The 17,219-nt window shown below is 40.2% G+C and overlaps 3 protein-coding genes and 1 long non-coding RNA gene across 6 annotated transcripts in view; 1 reads left to right on the top strand and 3 right to left on the bottom strand.

Annotated features, from left to right (window-relative positions):
- LOC110496565 (homeobox protein Hox-A3a) overlaps positions 1–2,871 on the bottom strand; it is a 35,957-nt gene extending 33,086 nt beyond the window's left edge. For both annotated transcript variants that reach the window (XM_090206833.1, XM_090206832.1), the window contains exon 1: positions 2,735–2,871. The gene's annotated coding sequence lies outside the window, so the exon portion shown is untranslated. The remainder of the gene's footprint in view (positions 1–2,734) is intronic.
- LOC110496571 (uncharacterized) lies at positions 2,777–5,452 on the top strand. 2 transcript variants are annotated; one of them, XR_016488208.1, is made up of 2 exons: positions 2,777–3,308; positions 4,906–5,452. It is a non-coding gene; the product is annotated as an uncharacterized LOC110496571 (long non-coding RNA). The 2 variants fall into 2 exon arrangements; XR_002469576.3 differs by having other exon boundaries at positions 2,784–2,924.
- Positions 3,760–10,417, bottom strand: LOC110496569 (homeobox protein Hox-A7). Its single transcript, XM_021572544.3, has 2 exons — positions 6,752–10,417; positions 3,760–5,241 (listed from the first exon to the last, which is right to left on the bottom strand). The coding sequence occupies exons 1-2, from the start codon at positions 7,110–7,112 to the stop codon at positions 4,859–4,861; spliced, it is 744 nt and encodes a 247-aa protein (XP_021428219.1). The 5' UTR covers positions 7,113–10,417; the 3' UTR covers positions 3,760–4,858.
- Positions 10,418–10,800: 383 nt separating this feature from the next.
- Positions 10,801–14,826, bottom strand: LOC110496573 (homeobox protein Hox-A9). Its single transcript, XM_021572545.3, has 2 exons — positions 12,292–14,826; positions 10,801–11,900 (listed from the first exon to the last, which is right to left on the bottom strand). Exons 1-2 carry the CDS (start codon positions 12,839–12,841, stop codon positions 11,656–11,658), a joined length of 795 nt encoding a protein of 264 aa, XP_021428220.1. The 5' UTR covers positions 12,842–14,826; the 3' UTR covers positions 10,801–11,655.
- Between the last annotated feature and the right edge of the window lie 2,393 nt (positions 14,827–17,219).

A 17,219-nucleotide genomic window follows, 5' to 3' on the forward strand; every position in this document is an offset into this window, starting at 1 on the left:
AGTTGATGAGAATGTGACTCTATAACTGGAGCAGGGTTATATTAGTGCACAGGCAGGACAGGCAGAGCGATAACTTTTTAAATAATATAGCCTTACAAAAGAGACGTGGCTAGTAAGCGGAAAATGGTGCAGTTAATCTGGAACGTCTATTTAGGCTACTAGAAACTGGGGCACGCGACTGCAGGTTTACAGTAGTCTCGTTTTGGCAACGAAGGCCCTAGTTATCCAAAATCCATTGGACCTATGGGTCCTATAGTCCCCAAAAGACGATGGCCCGTATTTAGGCTATACGACGCCCCACACAGTCAGTTTAGAGCGTCGGCACTAACTGCGTGATGGATAAGTACGCTGTACGAAGGATGCAGACTCACAGCGGTAATAGGGCCCCTTCAGGCACTGCAGTAGCCGAGGAACAAGCTGCACTCAGGACCAGATGTGTACAGCGGTGTCTAAAGGAGCCCTGTATGCGAGCCCTGGTCTTACATTTCAGGGATAGTTTGAGAGCGCATACAAGCATGCTCCGGATGTTGGAAGGAGCAAGGATAGGTTCTGTGCTTTAGAATGTCCAGTAGTGTTTGTGATTGTGGCTTTAAAGAGGTTGTTAGGGAGTCTAAGAGCTAACATCTGATTCATCAATGGCCAATAGAAACAAAGTTCTCAAGAAATTATCCCACCCAGGGAAAGGGGGCAAATCAGGAAGTGCGAGAGTAAAAAAAAACGACCGGACTAGTTGCGTTCTACTCAAGTGTCTGTAAAAAAAAAAAAAAGAGAGAGAGAAAATAATCAGGATTAGGGACTCTGTGTGCGTGCTTGTGGCGCACAGAGCAGGGAGGGGCGCGTGCTCTCCAGATGGTAAAATGCTAACAATTTGAAATGCAGCTTCAAACCTTGATGAGTGAGTAAAATGTCACGATGCTTCAGTTTTATTTGCTCATAAATTTCATTAGCTACATAGGATGTATTACGTGCGTAACAGACAAAACTGTTCAAGCAGCATTTCAGATACCTTAGATTTTGTATAGTAAGTAGCAGCACGGCTTCACTGTTTCACTGTACCCTGCAATCACACCTGCAACACTGTACATGTGACTATTAAACACTCTTAATCTGAATATATGAAATGTTTTCTTGACTAGTTTCATTACCACTGTAAATATCGAGGAGGATATTGAATTGGAGCCACTAAGGTAAACGGAACTCTAACAACACATTTAAGAGGTGAACCATAACGGATTAAATTCTAAAACGCAACTCGTCGAAGAAAACTATGCGAACTGACACGCACGCATACAGTAATAAAATGCATCACAACAATAGGCGATTGTCTTGTACTTTTTCCATGGTATTGATGCCTATTGTGACATTTCAGTCTCTCGGTGTCTAATTTGTGTCATATTTTGAGGTAATAATCTTGCCATATCAATTGTGACGTTTCGGTCTCACAGGTTCTATTCTATGACATCATTTGGAGGTGACAATCTATTGTTATATGAATGGTGTCTATTGTGACGTTCTGGCTCTCTGTGATGTCCAGTGATCTTATGTAAAGAACACTTGACCATCTGTTGTCACAACCAGAACTCCATTTTAAGGGGGAGTGTATTTTATTTCTGCCTGTGCTCATAATGATTGCATTTATTTCCTTCGGTGTTATCTCGTCATCAGGTCTTGATGTTTGACCATTCTGCGGGTTATTTTATAACCCTACACCTTGCCATTTTCTATATCTAGTCTGAATTTACACAGACAAAATATATGTAGTATTAGCTCACCTATTATATAGTTTAATAAAAAAACGTTGAGCACTACTGCTATTCAGAACAATACATTCCAGCTATATTGGGCCTTATGCAGTGCCAATGTAGAGGATTTAAAACTCTTATGAAAACGAATAGCATATTACCAGCAACATAGCATTAATAGCATATTTTTTGTAGCCATATCGTTTCTAAATATTATAAGTGTGAACATCATCGAGATTAATGGGTCATTGATAAAAGGTCCTTTCGATGATGTGGTTCTGATGTTACATCATGGAGGAGAGGAAAACTGGAGCAAGAATACTCTAGATTAAACTAATCTATAATTTCCTCAAATCAAAACAACTGCAACATCTGGCGAAACCATGCTATCATGATACAAACAGCAATGTACAACCCTGTTTTATGGTTTAACGAATAGCACGAATAAAAAGACAAAGGGAAGTTCTGTGTTGGCACAATTAACACATAGAATGTAAATGAGAGAAAATGGACAGAACGCTGTGACCAAAACACCACCACACTTCTCCCACAAGAGGGCGACAATGAGTAGGCCTATTGGCCACAGTTCCAATTCGGAGCTGGTGAAAGACCATTCCATTTGAATAGCAACAAATAAACACAAATAGCATGCATCGCCATTAAATTATTCAAATTCTGATAATGCAAGAGCATTTGCCTACATTAGTATTGAATAACATATTTAGATAGGTCAAGCCCAGAGACCACAATCAACGAACCATAGCATTGATATTAATCATGCAAATAATTATAATATTGTTATTATCAAATTACATTTTCGGACATAACCCGTTTAACCCTACAACACAACATTCCAACCACTCTTCTGAAAGGCATCGCTATTTAAAACTAAACAAGCATAGAACGTTGTTTTTACTTGAATGCTCACTCTATTATGATTTTGCATGATTACAAAATCATATCCAATCATGATAAGCAAGTAGTATTCTTACCGTATTGTGAGACGTTCGGGTCTCATGGTGTGTGGTGATGTCACAGGGAGAGGACGGACAAGTGCTGCTGGCGCAAAGCGACCAGATCCCCTGTTCTGACAGCTGGATCCTGGACAAATCCAAACGCTCCCGGGATCAGGCAACGACGCACTCAACCCGTCCAATGTGCCAAACCGTCACGAGGACCCCGGTAATGAATCCAAACCGTCCGGTTCCATGAGAAGGGAACTGCTCCTTGCACTGCGTGTTAAACAACAACTAAAAAGCAAAACAGCGTTACCCACGACGAAAAGAAATGGAAGAGCGAAAGCTTTTACATTACAGAAAGGGTTGGATGGCAGACACAGGCTTTTAAATGAGTGCGGTTCTATTCTGGAAAAGGAAATTATGTATAAAAAGTTCATGTTCACGGCTCCATGCCATATGACCAGCGGCGACCAATGGGGAGCCGAGGAGCCTCGTAAAGTTGCATTGCAATGTTGTAAATTTTCATAAACAACAACGGATTTATGACCCAGTGAGAGAGCGACAGGAGGAGAGAGGGGAAGAAACAGAGAGGGAGAGGACGGGGCAGGTCAGAACTTGGGCGCCATTTTACCGAAAGGAGGGGGAATGCAGTCATTTCCCCTTCACAATAGGCTACACACACACACACACACACACACACACAGCCTGTACAGTCTGTGTCCTCATAGTTAACATACTTTAGTCTCTTTATTAAGCAAATGTTGCATTGGTTTAATCTATTTTTTTTCCACTTTTCGTGCTAAATAGACTATGTTAAAATAGGCCACTGTGTTCTTATGTAATAGCGTATTTGTAGGCTCAGTATTTCTTGTCATATAAAAACAAATGGTTTAAATGTTAAAATGTTAGAATAACTAAATGAACGTGAAAAGGTCACTCATGCCTAATGTAGGGTGGGTAGTACCATCGATTTTGGCATGTAAGTTGAATTTCATAACGTTTTGGCTAAAGATTTCATCAATGTATGGTTGGCTTACAGGAAATTCGTTACGAAGCTATTTTTCAAACCGAATGGTCTTGTTTTTATTCGATTACTATTGCATCTTACACAATGTCACAACATGAATACCGCAGAGGGAAAGCGGTGAGTGTCGAATGCAGTCTATTTACACCAGTCACATTGCAAAACAAATGCTCATTTCTGAGCATTGGACCGCTTCTCTTCTATAGCCTAGATTCAAATAAAACAAACACACAAATTCCCTAACTTACATACTTACACGTGCAAGCAGACACACTCACGTCCATAACAGTGATATTGACCCTAGGCTATAGCTAGTTAGAATAATTGAAAGCAAAAAAAGGAGAAAATACAATAGCAACACGACGTTACAATACAGTGTTTATAAGTCCTTCTTAGGCAGTGTTGAAATTCAGTGAGACAGTAGTAGGCTATAGGTTTAGTCTCTGACGTAAAATCTGAGGTAGGGTATAGAAATTGGACAATTCATTTTTTTTGATTGCTGTTTGGAAATCATGCAAATATCTATTCAAATCTCTACAAATCTCGACCCCAAAAGACAAGCTCTCACAACATTAGACATGATAACAGACAGCAGCGCAATACAACGTTCATAAGCTACAGTTAAACGTTAAAGCCATATTCACCAGATGATTCAACATTTGCATTTATTTCGCTTTGAAATAGAGACAAAAAGAGTGCGAAAAAGGTTCCTCGAAGTCAATTGAAACTGGAGGTAAATTCTTTGCATGAATGCAACTGTCGCCTTAGGTAGTTCTCTGTTCAGGAATGTTATTTCAGTAGTAAAATATCTAATAGTTCCCAACGATTAACATTAAATATTGTATAACATTTACAGTAGACTTGTTCTACATTCAAAGATCAAATTGAGTTTTCATAGTAATAGCGTAGAGTAAATAGGTAGTATCCGTTCCCTTTCATCTCCCTTTAGCTATATTCATTTTTATAGCTATAGCCAGTGTTTTCACTAGCTTGTATATATTAAATTAGTGCGTCTCAATTTCAGCTCTGCAAGTCGTTTCCTCAATCAGGCTTCTAAGCTCTGATCGAACAGAGTGTATCGATTCTGTGACAGTCTGCATCTAGAACATTTCCTTAGTGACCAATATGAACATTTATGGAGTGTTTCTAATCGCCTCCTTGTCTCCATCTCCTCTTGCAGGGGTTTCTGACGCAACACGGGTGGACTGAGAATCTCCGTCCTCGGCGTCCTCGGCCTTGGACTGTCCGTCGGTTACCGGATCACTGTCATCATCCTCGTTTACGTCCTCGCTGGTGGCACCGGGGGTCGAGCTCGAGGACTCGTCCTTGTGATCTTTCTTCCATTTCATCCTCCGGTTCTGGAACCATATTTTGATTTGGCGCTCGGTCAGGCAGAGCACTTGTGCTATCTCCACGCGCCTACGACGGGTCAGGTACCGGTTGAAGTGGAATTCTTTCTCCATCTCCAGTGTCTGGTACCGGGAGTAGGTCTGACGTCCACGCTTTCGGTTTGGATCTACAAGAGAAAAGGGTTTCAATCTGCTAGGTCCAAGAATAAAAATACTACAACACTAAAACCATGTTCTACACAAGAATGGCATATGTAATAACTCTGATGATATCATGATATTGATAATGACATATGTGACAATTCTGTAATTTTGCATTCATGTATTATTTCTATAGAAGTTAATCAATTAATAAATAAAAACATGTTGTGCCTGTGACATTGTTACTAAGATGTCTTTCTCAAAATGACAGTCAATGATGTTTTGCCTCATGTAGCCTATATACACTTCAATAAACGTTATTTTTTTAAAGACTTCCTTCCATTAAAAATATTCCAGCTGGGATTCTAGCCTGTAGCCTATAGCTAATGCACTGCATGCCTCTCCAATTAGAAGCATGTGCTTGTCCACCACTTCTAGGTCATACCCACATAGCCCTTAAGCAATTACTACTGCTACTTTCATTGGTAGGGTATATCTTTATTAAACACTGGCTTGCCTACCAATTCCCTACTAGCCAGAAACTATACTATTAATAGGCTACCACTGCTCCAACCATTGATATTATTTACAACCACCATTAATATAGATTATATCCATGTCTACAAAAAGGTTTCTGAAACTGATGAGGATAATCACATCTGCTATCCCTATCCCATTCAAAAGGTTGAACTTCAGAGCGCACGGTCACTGATTTACACTATAACATACAGGTAACTGCCAAAATAATGGAAACACTTGAGTAAATTAGGGATATAAAGTATACTGAAAGCAGGTGCTTCCACATAGGTGTGGTTCCTGAGTTAATTAAGCAATTAACATCCCATCATGCTTAGGGTCATATATAAAAATGTTGGGTAGGCCACTATTTTGGCTACCATGGCTATGCCCTTATAGGATGACAATGCCCAATCCACAGAGCACGAGTGTTTACTGAATGGTTTGATGAGCATGGAAATGATGTAAACTACATGTGATGGCCCACTCATTCATCAGATCTCAACCCAATGAAACACTTATGGGAGATTCTGGAGCGTGGCTGAGACAGCATTCTCCACAACCATCAATAAAACACCAAACGGTGGAATTTCTGGTGTTAGAATGGTGTTACATTCCTCCAACAGAGTTCCAGACACTTGTAGAATCTATGCCAAGATGCATTGAAGCTGTTCTGGCTCGTGGTGCCCAAATCCCTTTTAAGACACTTTATGTTGGTGTTTCCTTTATTTTGTCGTTACATAGTCTGGTATTTTATAGTCACAAAGGGGAGTAGAAGCAGTAAGAAAGCAGAATCAAAAAGCATTGCAGAAGCGAAGGGATAATACATTTATGGCCACAGAACTCATTACTTGCGCAATAAAAGTTGAACAATTCTTTCCATGAAATACCAATGGCTTCAAGTAATTAATTGCGCCATTAAGACTACGGTAAGTATCCCAAGGTTTTGTAGATTCATTGACATTACAGCAGAGCTCTGCAGGAGCCGGTTGGGAAGGAAGGACTCATCTTAGACAGTACCTGATGTTTTCATCCAGGGGTACATCCGGTAGTGTTTGTCCTCTGGCGAGGTGAGGGGCCCCGGCTGGACACAGCTGTCCCCGAACAGACGACTCTGGTCGAAGGAGCTGCAGTGCAGACTGCGAATGTCCGGCCCCTGGCCATAACCAGGGCTAAACATCGGGTGGCTCTGGTAGATTGCATTGTTCACGTTGTAAAGTCCGGACAGGGACGGTGGGAAGGCAGGGGCTGCGGCGTTGTGAGCAGATGCGGGTCCTTCTCCATCGGGTACAAGAGTGCACGAACCTAGGTCTGCGTTTGGGAAGAAAGAACCGCTCGCCGTATATTTGTTAAAAAGACCATCCACATAATAAGAACTCATATTTTTTGTCTGTGATTTGTTGGGCCAGAATCTTCAGTGTCGTTTTTACGAGGTAGTGTGATATATGACAGCAATACACCCTGGATTTACACCAAACCCCATTTTCCCCAGGACCAAAGAACTCACCCACGTGATCCAGCCCTGTGACCGATGTAGCCAATCACCGGCGGGGCCAGAGATTTCATTATAATGCACAGACTGCAGAGTAGGAGGGCCTTTCCATTGTAACAGAGTGATGGTGAGACTCCGAATTTTCACTTTAAAATGTATGTCAAACAAAAAACTGTGGAAATGTATAAAAGTACCCATTGTGTATAGAGTTGTATGATTTATTTAACTTTGCAATCATTGTTTTTTGTTAGACATTTTTAAGTGGACAATCTGGGTCTCAGCATCACTCTGTTACCATGGAATTTCCCAGGATTAACTCACTCACACACACACACACACACACACACACACACACACACACCACACACACACACACACACACACACACACACACACACACACCTTCTCTTCTCTTTGGACACACACCCTCTCATAAACACTGTGGGAAGCCTATACATATGAAATGACACAAAATACAATGTCATCAAAATAAAATAAACGTATACTGTGGCATTTAGCCTTTCATAACACACCATACTACACCATACTAGACCATAAAACACCATAATACCACCCTAATACAATCGTTTTCACCACCTCATAACATCTGTAATTTATACACAATTTAGAGTATAAAAATGCATTGTGTACTCATTCAAAAGGTTTTGTTCAATTCATATAAATATATTTCTCCATATGGGTAAAACTGAACTATGTGACACAACAAACATCAAAACATTATAATTATATTATAGGCTACAAAGGACTGATCAATTCAAAGTTGAAACATTTTACAATATTTTCTTTGATATTGTGGTGATTGAAATAATACCATTTACAATTGTAAATATTTTCACTTACCATTGTTGCGTCTCAAATAAGATGATATAAAAGTAATTGTTGCAAGTAAGTATAGGCCTAAGTGAAATATTTGAGAATTATTTTGAGTGGTAACCTAATGCTAGATTAAACAAAGTATTAACTGAAAACATACAAGTTAGGTAAGCAAATTAAATAAGTCAATTTGAATATTTAAAACTAACAACGTTATTCGCAGAGCTACATTTAAACGTCTACTACTTTTGTATTATTTTATTATTTAACCCATTTAGGCTAATCTAAATACCACCAAACATATGATAGTTTAGTACGCCATATCATAATATTCCAACAATGGATTAGCCTAAAGCAAATTGAACACATATCACATTTTATGTAGGGCTATTGCAAATGTAGAGTATGAAAGATAAGCCTATTTGAAAAGGGCAAATTATTTTCCAATTACTTTACGAATCGAATCATATGTACAAACCATTTGTTGAGAAAGCACTACTTATGTTTTCTATTCCTATAGGCCTAAACTAAAGATGGAAATAAACACATTTGAACTATAATAGTTAGGCCTTCTAAAAGCCTGATTTCTTTCATTTGACACGCGGAACAACTACGTTTCAGGTTTTTCTGTAGCGTCAAGTAAAATATAGGTCTACACGTACAAACCGTTTTTTGACTAGACTAAGGCGTACTATTTTAAATGTTTTATGTATATTATTATTAAATATTAAATACTGCCGCGGACGTGTCAACGTCTAATAGAGCTAACATCATTATAAAGACTATAATAGCAAGCATCAATTAGAATTACAATGTTATAAAACGAAAATCCACCAATAGGCCAAAACATGTCAAAATATGTTCATCCGAAATTAATCAGAAAGGGTAAGTGTTTAAACGAGGCCATTTTGAGCCTTGTTATGGAACATCAGCGCCATCCTCTGGTCATTACACGTAGTTGCAGGGTGGAAAAGGTGCAGTGCCCTGAGAACTGCAATCACACCCATTCCCCATTAGGGGCCAAATACATAAATAAATCACATAATAGGAATGCGATTAATGTATGTGGCTCTCATTGCCTGCAGTTCTATTTCCACATGGAATACAGATGATGGAGGTCCGATGGTGACAATCGAGAGTATTATATCTAAAATGTTCATGTTGGTCTCATCTATACTGAGATTAGGTCTTGACTCATATAATGCTGTTGTTTTATTGCCCTTTTTGTTTTTTCAGCGCGTGAACAGAACACTAGCTACTACCAGAGAAACTGAGAGAGAACTTTCCCAGGCCAGGTACAAACAAAGGGTCGCTCGAGATGACCATGAGTCCGGCGAGCAACATTCGGGGGAGAGGCCAATAAAGCTGATCATTTCCGCTAGGCCTTTTGTCCATGCTGCAGTCCCACAGAAAAGAGAAAAAACAAATGGGTGCCGAGTTCTGGAAACGGTCTAATTGTGTCTGGACGGCCATAAACCCATTAAAAGTGGAATGCCAGACAGTATAGCAGACCAGGCGTTTTATTGCTATGTCTCTGGCTGAGCCTTTGAAGTTTGGGGTCCATCTGCGTCCTCGAGGCCTAGCGCGTCACAACACCACTATATGGCTCCATACAACTGCAATTTCCTTGTTTTTATTTACTAAAGCTAATATATTCGTGCATTAAAATATATGTGCGTGTCTGTTGTGAATGATGTTGTCTGATAAACCAAGGGCGGTTCTGTGAGGATGTGGCTTTACAGTTCCAAGGTTCAGTTGTAGCCTATTTCACAAGTAGGCCTATCTATAATTTCAATTTTTATTGGCTACTCTTTGTCGATATAAATTGCTTGGTAGGCTACAGCGCAGATTTGAGGGAACTTCTCTAGATTTATAATCCAATCCGGCCCACATCAATAGACCTAACTCATTCTTGATACAAATGTTAAATAGAAGCTCAGATCAAATATATTGTAATCTGAATGACGCCAAAGCTACATTTTAAATAGTAAATCTTTGAACGCTGAAAACGTCGACCGCACTGCTCATGTTGACGGTTTCAAAACATAGCGACCATTATGTGTCCAGAAGCATCGGGTCTAAACTGAGCGGTGGTGTCAGATCATAGCTGAAGAATACACATACTACATTATTTTAGGCATCAGCTGTCAAAGCTTTCGACATCTTTCTTGTGTTGTGTCCTCTCGCCCTGCAGCGCTTTGCACCCCATAAACGGTTATAGTGGTAATTGTCTTTTATGGCTGTATACAGCTAACAACCTCCTCTGCCAAGGCGCGCGGAGCAGAGCAGCAAGCGTGCAGCGATCCGCAGGGCCTGCCTGTTTTCCCGGGCTACAGACTGTTTGAACCCCCCCCCCCCACATACACCGTTTTATAGTGTGTGTGTGTGTGTGTGTGTGTTGCGTGCGAGCTTGAAGGAAGAATAACAAAGTGCGCGTTCAAAATATCGAATTCCCTCACGGAAAATGAAATAAATGGGTAATTGTTATTATTTTCTAACACCCCGTGAATAGTGTTTTTGCTAGTTTTATTCCAATATTTTGTTTGAGAGAAAAAATATGTGCAAACTAATGTTAGAATAGTCCTATACACATTACATTTGGTAAACTACAATACATCTGAGTGTCAATAGCGTTAAGAATTTGATCATTTTCTTTTAGAGCATCACATTAATTTGAATTAAATCTTAGAGAGAACAGTGACATGCAAATGCTCAAGAAATTATAATAATTCAACGTGGCTGCTTTCGCAGATATAATTTGTTTTATTCAATAAATAGTAGAAATTACATTTGAGAACCAAAAATCTGAAAGTCCCCAGACCATGAGGTATTCATTAGGTAGCATACAGTGTTTCTGTTTATTTAGTCTCTCTCCTTTCTAACAAATATGTCCTCTCAAATGTTACTCCCTGAAATTCAGACATAGTTTACGATCTATACAAGCATTCTGTCTCTTCACAACGAAAAGTCATGTTAAAATGAAATTAGGTTCTTGCAATTATAGGTAGTTGAGAGACAATATCATTGTATGTAGCTTCTAGTAACATTATCAACAGGCCAATATGCATTTTAAAGAGGCTTTTTGATGCTCATGCACCCGCTTCAAAATGCCACCATTACCTTAGCCTATCCCTCCAACTCAAATCGACCAATAGTTGAAATAACGACAACAAAAAAACATTTGAAACTAAATTCAGTTTAACCTGAAATACACATAGGCCTATATCTACAAACCAGAGAACACACACATAGCTACTCACATCCACACACAAACGAGCACAGAGAACAGGCCTATTAATAGGGTACATGCCTTACACAGATGCCCTCACAGCCGAGGCTATAATTCAGTCATTAACATCCTAATAACAATAACAAAAAATAATGCGCACTGCTAAATTGTGCAATATAAAGGTAGTTAGTTGCATCAAACCGACGAGTAGAGCCGGACATGCTTTTTACAAGACACATAACAGCTTCTGTTAGGGATAAAACAATGAAACAACGACTATAAAAATGCAGTCCAGCAGAGAAAGAGCCTTTTCACAGATATCCCCCTTATTTCGGATATGTTTTTACGTTCTCATTCAATCAATCATACCTATAAATCATCTTTTGGTCCACCATCTTTATTACATTTCTTCATCTTCATTCTGCGGTTCTGAAACCAGATTTTGACTTGTCTCTCCGTAAGGTTGAGCTGCCTCGCGACCTCATACCTACGGTCCCGCGTGAGGTACGTGTTAAAGAGGAACTCTTTCTCCAGCTCGAGGATCTGGTGCTTGGTGTATGGACAGCGCTTTTTTCTCGTGGCGCTAGCGTGGAGCCAGTTGGATACCGGGTTATCTGGAGAGAGGGAGTGCGAGACGAGACTGGTGTGAGCCCGGTGCTGCTGGGCAAAATGTCCTACAAACATATGACCCACAAGGGACGAGGCTGATAACAAAAGCTCTGGATATTAATTCTGAATATAACAATATAAATGCGTTCCAAAGTAGCAATGCACTCCCATACTTGGCTCTTGCTCTTGTTTAAAATCTGAAACCCATATTATTAGAACACGGAAATGAGTGAGAGAACGCTAGCCTATTATCAAGTCGCTATAAATGAATGGCACGCCTTGAATGGCATATTTTCAAACACGCGCCCCCTCTACTACTCACACATTTCTATCTGCATCCCTGCAGCTTTACAGAACATAGCATGGCCAAATGTCAAAGGATGAAGCAGCACTTACTTGGATCAAGGACCGGTTTCTCCTCGTTCAGGTCCCCGGTCTGGCCTGGTAGTGTGTCCTTGTCCACCTGGGATGCAGTCACCGCCGTTCCGTCGGCGAAATCGGACAGGAGCAGCGCGGTGTGGGATCCAGGCAGCACGCTGTCCGCTCCCGAATCCAGGCTCTCGGATTTGATCCCGTAGTGGTGACTCGTTGGTAATCCAGTTAAAGGCAAGGACCCTGACATGGGCTCCAGCAGCCAGGACTGCATGTAGCGACCCTCCAGGTCGCCTGGAGCCGGACTTCGGTGATTCCCGTAAGGGTGGTGGTACACCGACGACACGGCGGCTGGAAACTGGGTCGGTACATGGCCCCAGGACGGGCTGAAGACCGGGGCTTTCGTCGGGAAGGTGCAGGGCCCAAGCTCAGTGTGATCGGTGATCGATGTGGGCTGCCTCGCGTGCTGGAGCCCCCCCGGACCGGAGGAGTATCTGGGCGCGGAGAGCGCCTCACTCTCAGGCAAGATGAGGGAGTCGACGTAGTAGCTAGTCAACGTTCCAGATGTCGACATGGCAAAAGAGACTTTCACATGTACGCACACATACACTGATACTTACAAATACAAGCGCGACACACACACCACACACACATACACACGCACTAAACCCCACTCTCACAAAATAAAAATCTGAAGAAATCAAGTAGCAACTTGGCACCACAAAGAACTACAGTCTACTAATAGTTCGGACGCAGGGCTGCCATTCGATTGGGTGATGCGCGCACGTGATCACAAAGGCTGAACAATAAATAATAAATCAATCCCTTTGACTATTAAATGCTTGCGGGTCTCTTGTCTTAAAACCTGACAAAGTCTAGTTTTAAAAGCAAATTATTATTATTTTATATGATTAGTACGCAATTTCTGATATAAATGTTGGGCCGTGACAAGGGAGAGGCTGAACTCCATTGAGAAAAATACAATTGAAAAATGCCATTGAAAGTATCTGTCCCTGTTAGCGTAGGTCAGTAAATCCCCCAAATTATCCTCCCAAATTAGGTAAAACACACATTTAACGAGGGATATCTACACATACGTTACAGGGTAATAAGCATTACCAATGATACTCACAACAAAACACACAGTGGCTGAAATTAACCAGAATAACTTCTCCATATTGGGGCTTATTAACAAAACCAAATGTCTGAAATTGCATTCTTTCTATGGCGCAAAAGAAGGTAAATTATGTAGATATTATTCCTTAAAACTAATGCTTTGGGACGCTTTCCATCCTAGTATGTAACCTCTTTCATCTTCCGTCAAAATGTTTCAACCTTTCATATTTTCATTGTCTTCGAACCAGAGAAAGTTATGAGCAAACATTCCCGAAGAAAAAACGGTTTAAAGATAAGCACATAATGTTGTGCTATATCGTGCTATTTTGTATAGCCTATTAACATATTAGTTTGGTATTATACAATAATAATATAGTATCAGATTAATGACTAATCGGACTAAAACCCTGCTGAGAATAATATCTGACTAGTTTCATTTGTTATTTCCTCAACATCCTATGATATTGTTTATATATCAGCTACCGGAAGAAAAAAAACATTATTTCAGTAAATGTAAGATTATTTTGAGTATGAAAATGGAAATTAGTATAGAATTGTATTTGTGTTTGCATAGTAGGCCCATTTACTCACAGCTATAGAACCCTAATATGTTCGTTAATTTACTGACGTCTTAAAAAAAATAAATTTGGAAAAAAATCATGTTATTGTCCTAGGCTAATATTATATTCGTATATCCATGGACAAGATAAAAACGTATTCTGGTTATTAAACAGAACTGAGGAATTAAACAACTTTTATATTGAGCCTACAGAAAAAAAACATACATGTTTATTCATGTATCTCAATAGCCTAATGGTGAAGCATAAAAGCATGGCCTAGTTGTGGCATATTTAAATCATTCAGCTAAAACAAATAAACGACAATTATGAAAACTCGTCGTAGAAAATAGTGTGCACATAGTAGCATGTCAATCGATACCTGGCTTCTTTTTTAAATACATTATCCTATTAAATACATTATCCTATTATTACTAGGAATGTTATTAACCTATTATGAGAGACCACTATCATAAGAAACACAAGCACTATTACAAATATCAGCACTATCGAGCCAATTATGAAATCCGCCGTGGCTAACGAAAACAACAATGCACTATTAAGTAGAAAATTATAACAAAGATAGCATTATGTAAACTACTAAATCACTTAGAAGTTTAAGAGTTTCCATACAAAAAAAAAATGGAGATCGGCCTACGTCGTGACATTTACATGCAACTAATAGATAATAGATAGGCACTAGATAGTTTACAAATGGGGTTGTTTATGTCATTCAGACACATAGATCACGTTGTAATCAAATTTGATAGCAGAAATCTAACACATGTTCAATCTCCAGCCACCCAAGCCATAGACTGTCCTCTTGGCTTCCGCACGGGTGCATCAATTCTGACACCAACAGGCTCCCGAACAGCTTCTATCCCCAAGCCATAAGAGTAATAAATAGCTAACTAAATAGCTAGCAAAATGACTACAATGATTATCTGAGTTGACCCTTGTATTTTATTTTTGCAAAGTCTCTATGCACACTCACTACACACTCACTCACGCACACTGACAATCCAACACACACACACACAAACACTCACTCCATCATTTGTTCACACACACATAATAACATACATTTATACTGACTCTACACACACCCGTTGACATACAATCATAATACACGCTGCTGCTACTCTGTTCATCATACATCCTGATGCCTAGTCACCTTACCCCTATAGGCCTGCCTACATATCTACCTCTACCACTGCAGTATCCCTGCACATTGTAAATATGGCATTGGAACTGACTGACCCTGTATATAGTACGCGGACTTACTTTCGCGTATACTTCTCATTTCTTATTTTTATTTCTTGTGTGTTTTGGGTCTACCTCATGTTATTTTTAGTATTACATTGTTATTGATTACTGCATTGTTGAGGTTAGAGCTTGCAAGAATGACATTTCACTGTAATTGTGCATGTGACATTAAAACTTGAAACACGAAATATAAACCAAGACAGGGACGCTGGAAATTATAGTCAAGCCTACACTATATATGCATTTGATTTTCAGGTGTATCTTTTGAATGGATAAGCAACAACACAAACTAATACACGTGGGGTAACTAATACATGTGGGGTAACTAATACATGTGGGGTAACTAATACATGTGGGGTAATTCAAGAGCAGGTGAGAAGCTACTGAACGTGCACCCCAAGTCTGGACACAACATATGATACTATATGGACTAGTAGGAAGAGAGGAAACGCCTGCGTAACACTTTACAGACATTGTGTCGAACCTTGCACCCCCCCCCCCCCCCCCCCCACCACCACCGCCATAGCCTTAGAGAATGGAGATAGCTGCACACAGAATACGTGTTCTATTTATTACCATCCAATAAAAGTGAAAGCTGGGCCAACACCCTACATGGCCACAGGCGGTTCACTGCTGCTAAAGAATCCACTCCAGCATATTTTCCTACTGAATGAAAAAACAGTAGGCTATGCCACACACCTCTAACTGAACAGATAATATTTCATCCTCGAACGTGTACCACTGTGCAGAATCAGATAAGGCATGGATGAAAATGTGTTAGAGACATTAGAAACAAACAAAGAGGATAGTGGATAGGGAAAGGCTATGCGCACTAAAACACAGAACAGACAGGCATCTTCAAAAGAAAAGACACAAGGGAAGGCAATGGCACTTTAAGGCTGTAAACTAAATCAGGGTGTTTTTCAACACGGACCCAGTTAACCGCAGGGGCTATTTACTTATTTTGCCCACAGATAACAGCTTGTCTGGCGGATCTAAATGTCGCCATAAAGCCCTTCGCCTCTTTTGTGTTCGGGCTATATTGCACAGCGGAAGCATCCGGCTCTATTGCCCACCGGCGCGCCACTGAGGTCGCTGTTGCCCACTCAACTTCCCCTTCCTTTCCAATGCAGTGGTCGTAACCGAGGCCTTGTCTGACGTCGCCGCGTCACGACTGACAGAAAACATGCTTATAGCTTTACGCTAATTCCAAGTCCAACTCTCCTATAGCTGAGCTTTTACCAAGATAAATATAGGACGCAGGCATCCAGGGGCTTAATTTAACGATGAAAAATAACAAATAGAGTTTGTATAAATATTACTGACGATATGATAAGAGATATACACGAAAGCAAGTCTTTCCCAACAGGTAAAGGCAATAAGAAAGGTCCTATTTTTTTATTTATGTCACCACAATTAACACTCCCAATACTAATCAATATTATCAAATCCAGTTAAATTGCACGTGTCCCAGATTAAGTTGACTGACGTATCGATGTATTAAACTGGGCCAATTAAGACAGTTTCGTGTTGTAGAGGTAGAAAATGGATCCCAACAACATGAAACTACCTAAACCACTCCACAGTCCGCTCGACGCCTCAAGACGCACAGCAGCCAATGCATAACGCCACGTCTTCTTTTGGTTTTCGATCTCAATCACCCATGCTGTTCATAAGAGGCCTGTATTAAAAATAGCCTACAATGTTTTGACATGTTCAGTATCAAATCTTTCGCTGGAAACCGGAATGTTTTAAACATGTGGTGTCCCGAAAACCCAAATCCAAAACAACAAATTGACTCACCCACTCATCGAAGTTATTGCGCTATTCCAATCACAAGAAAAAAGAGGATGACTTCGTCTAATTCTGTCTAAATGCAGTGTAACTTCCTACGACTGTCTCTAGCCTCCTCTCCGGCTTAATGGCTCTCTCGACTGAAGCCAGTCTTTGGGGAGAGTGAAAATCGTCATATACGAGCAAGTCATAAAACTCTACTAAAGCCGGTTAGGCTTG

Source organism: Oncorhynchus mykiss, chromosome 18 (genome assembly GCF_057628025.1).
Source record: "Oncorhynchus mykiss isolate SJ-2025 chromosome 18, ASM5762802v1, whole genome shotgun sequence".
Lineage (NCBI taxonomy): Eukaryota > Metazoa > Chordata > Actinopteri > Salmoniformes > Salmonidae > Oncorhynchus > Oncorhynchus mykiss.

What these genes read in the sequence shown, in the direction of transcription:
- LOC110496569 (XM_021572544.3), bottom strand. Translation starts at nt 7,112, where the DNA reads ATGAGTTCTTATTATGTGGATGGTCTTTTTAACAAATATACGGCGAGC. An exon ending in CCCCTGGATGAAAACATCAG is followed by an intron (nt 5,242 to 6,751) that starts GTACTGTCTAAG and finishes TTTCTCTTGTAG; the next exon opens with ATCCAAACCGAAAGCGTGGA.
- LOC110496573 (XM_021572545.3), bottom strand. Translation starts at nt 12,841, where the DNA reads ATGTCGACATCTGGAACGTTGACTAGCTACTACGTCGACTCCCTCATC. An exon ending in GAAACCGGTCCTTGATCCAA is followed by an intron (nt 11,901 to 12,291) that starts GTAAGTGCTGCT and finishes CCCTCTCTCCAG; the next exon opens with ATAACCCGGTATCCAACTGG.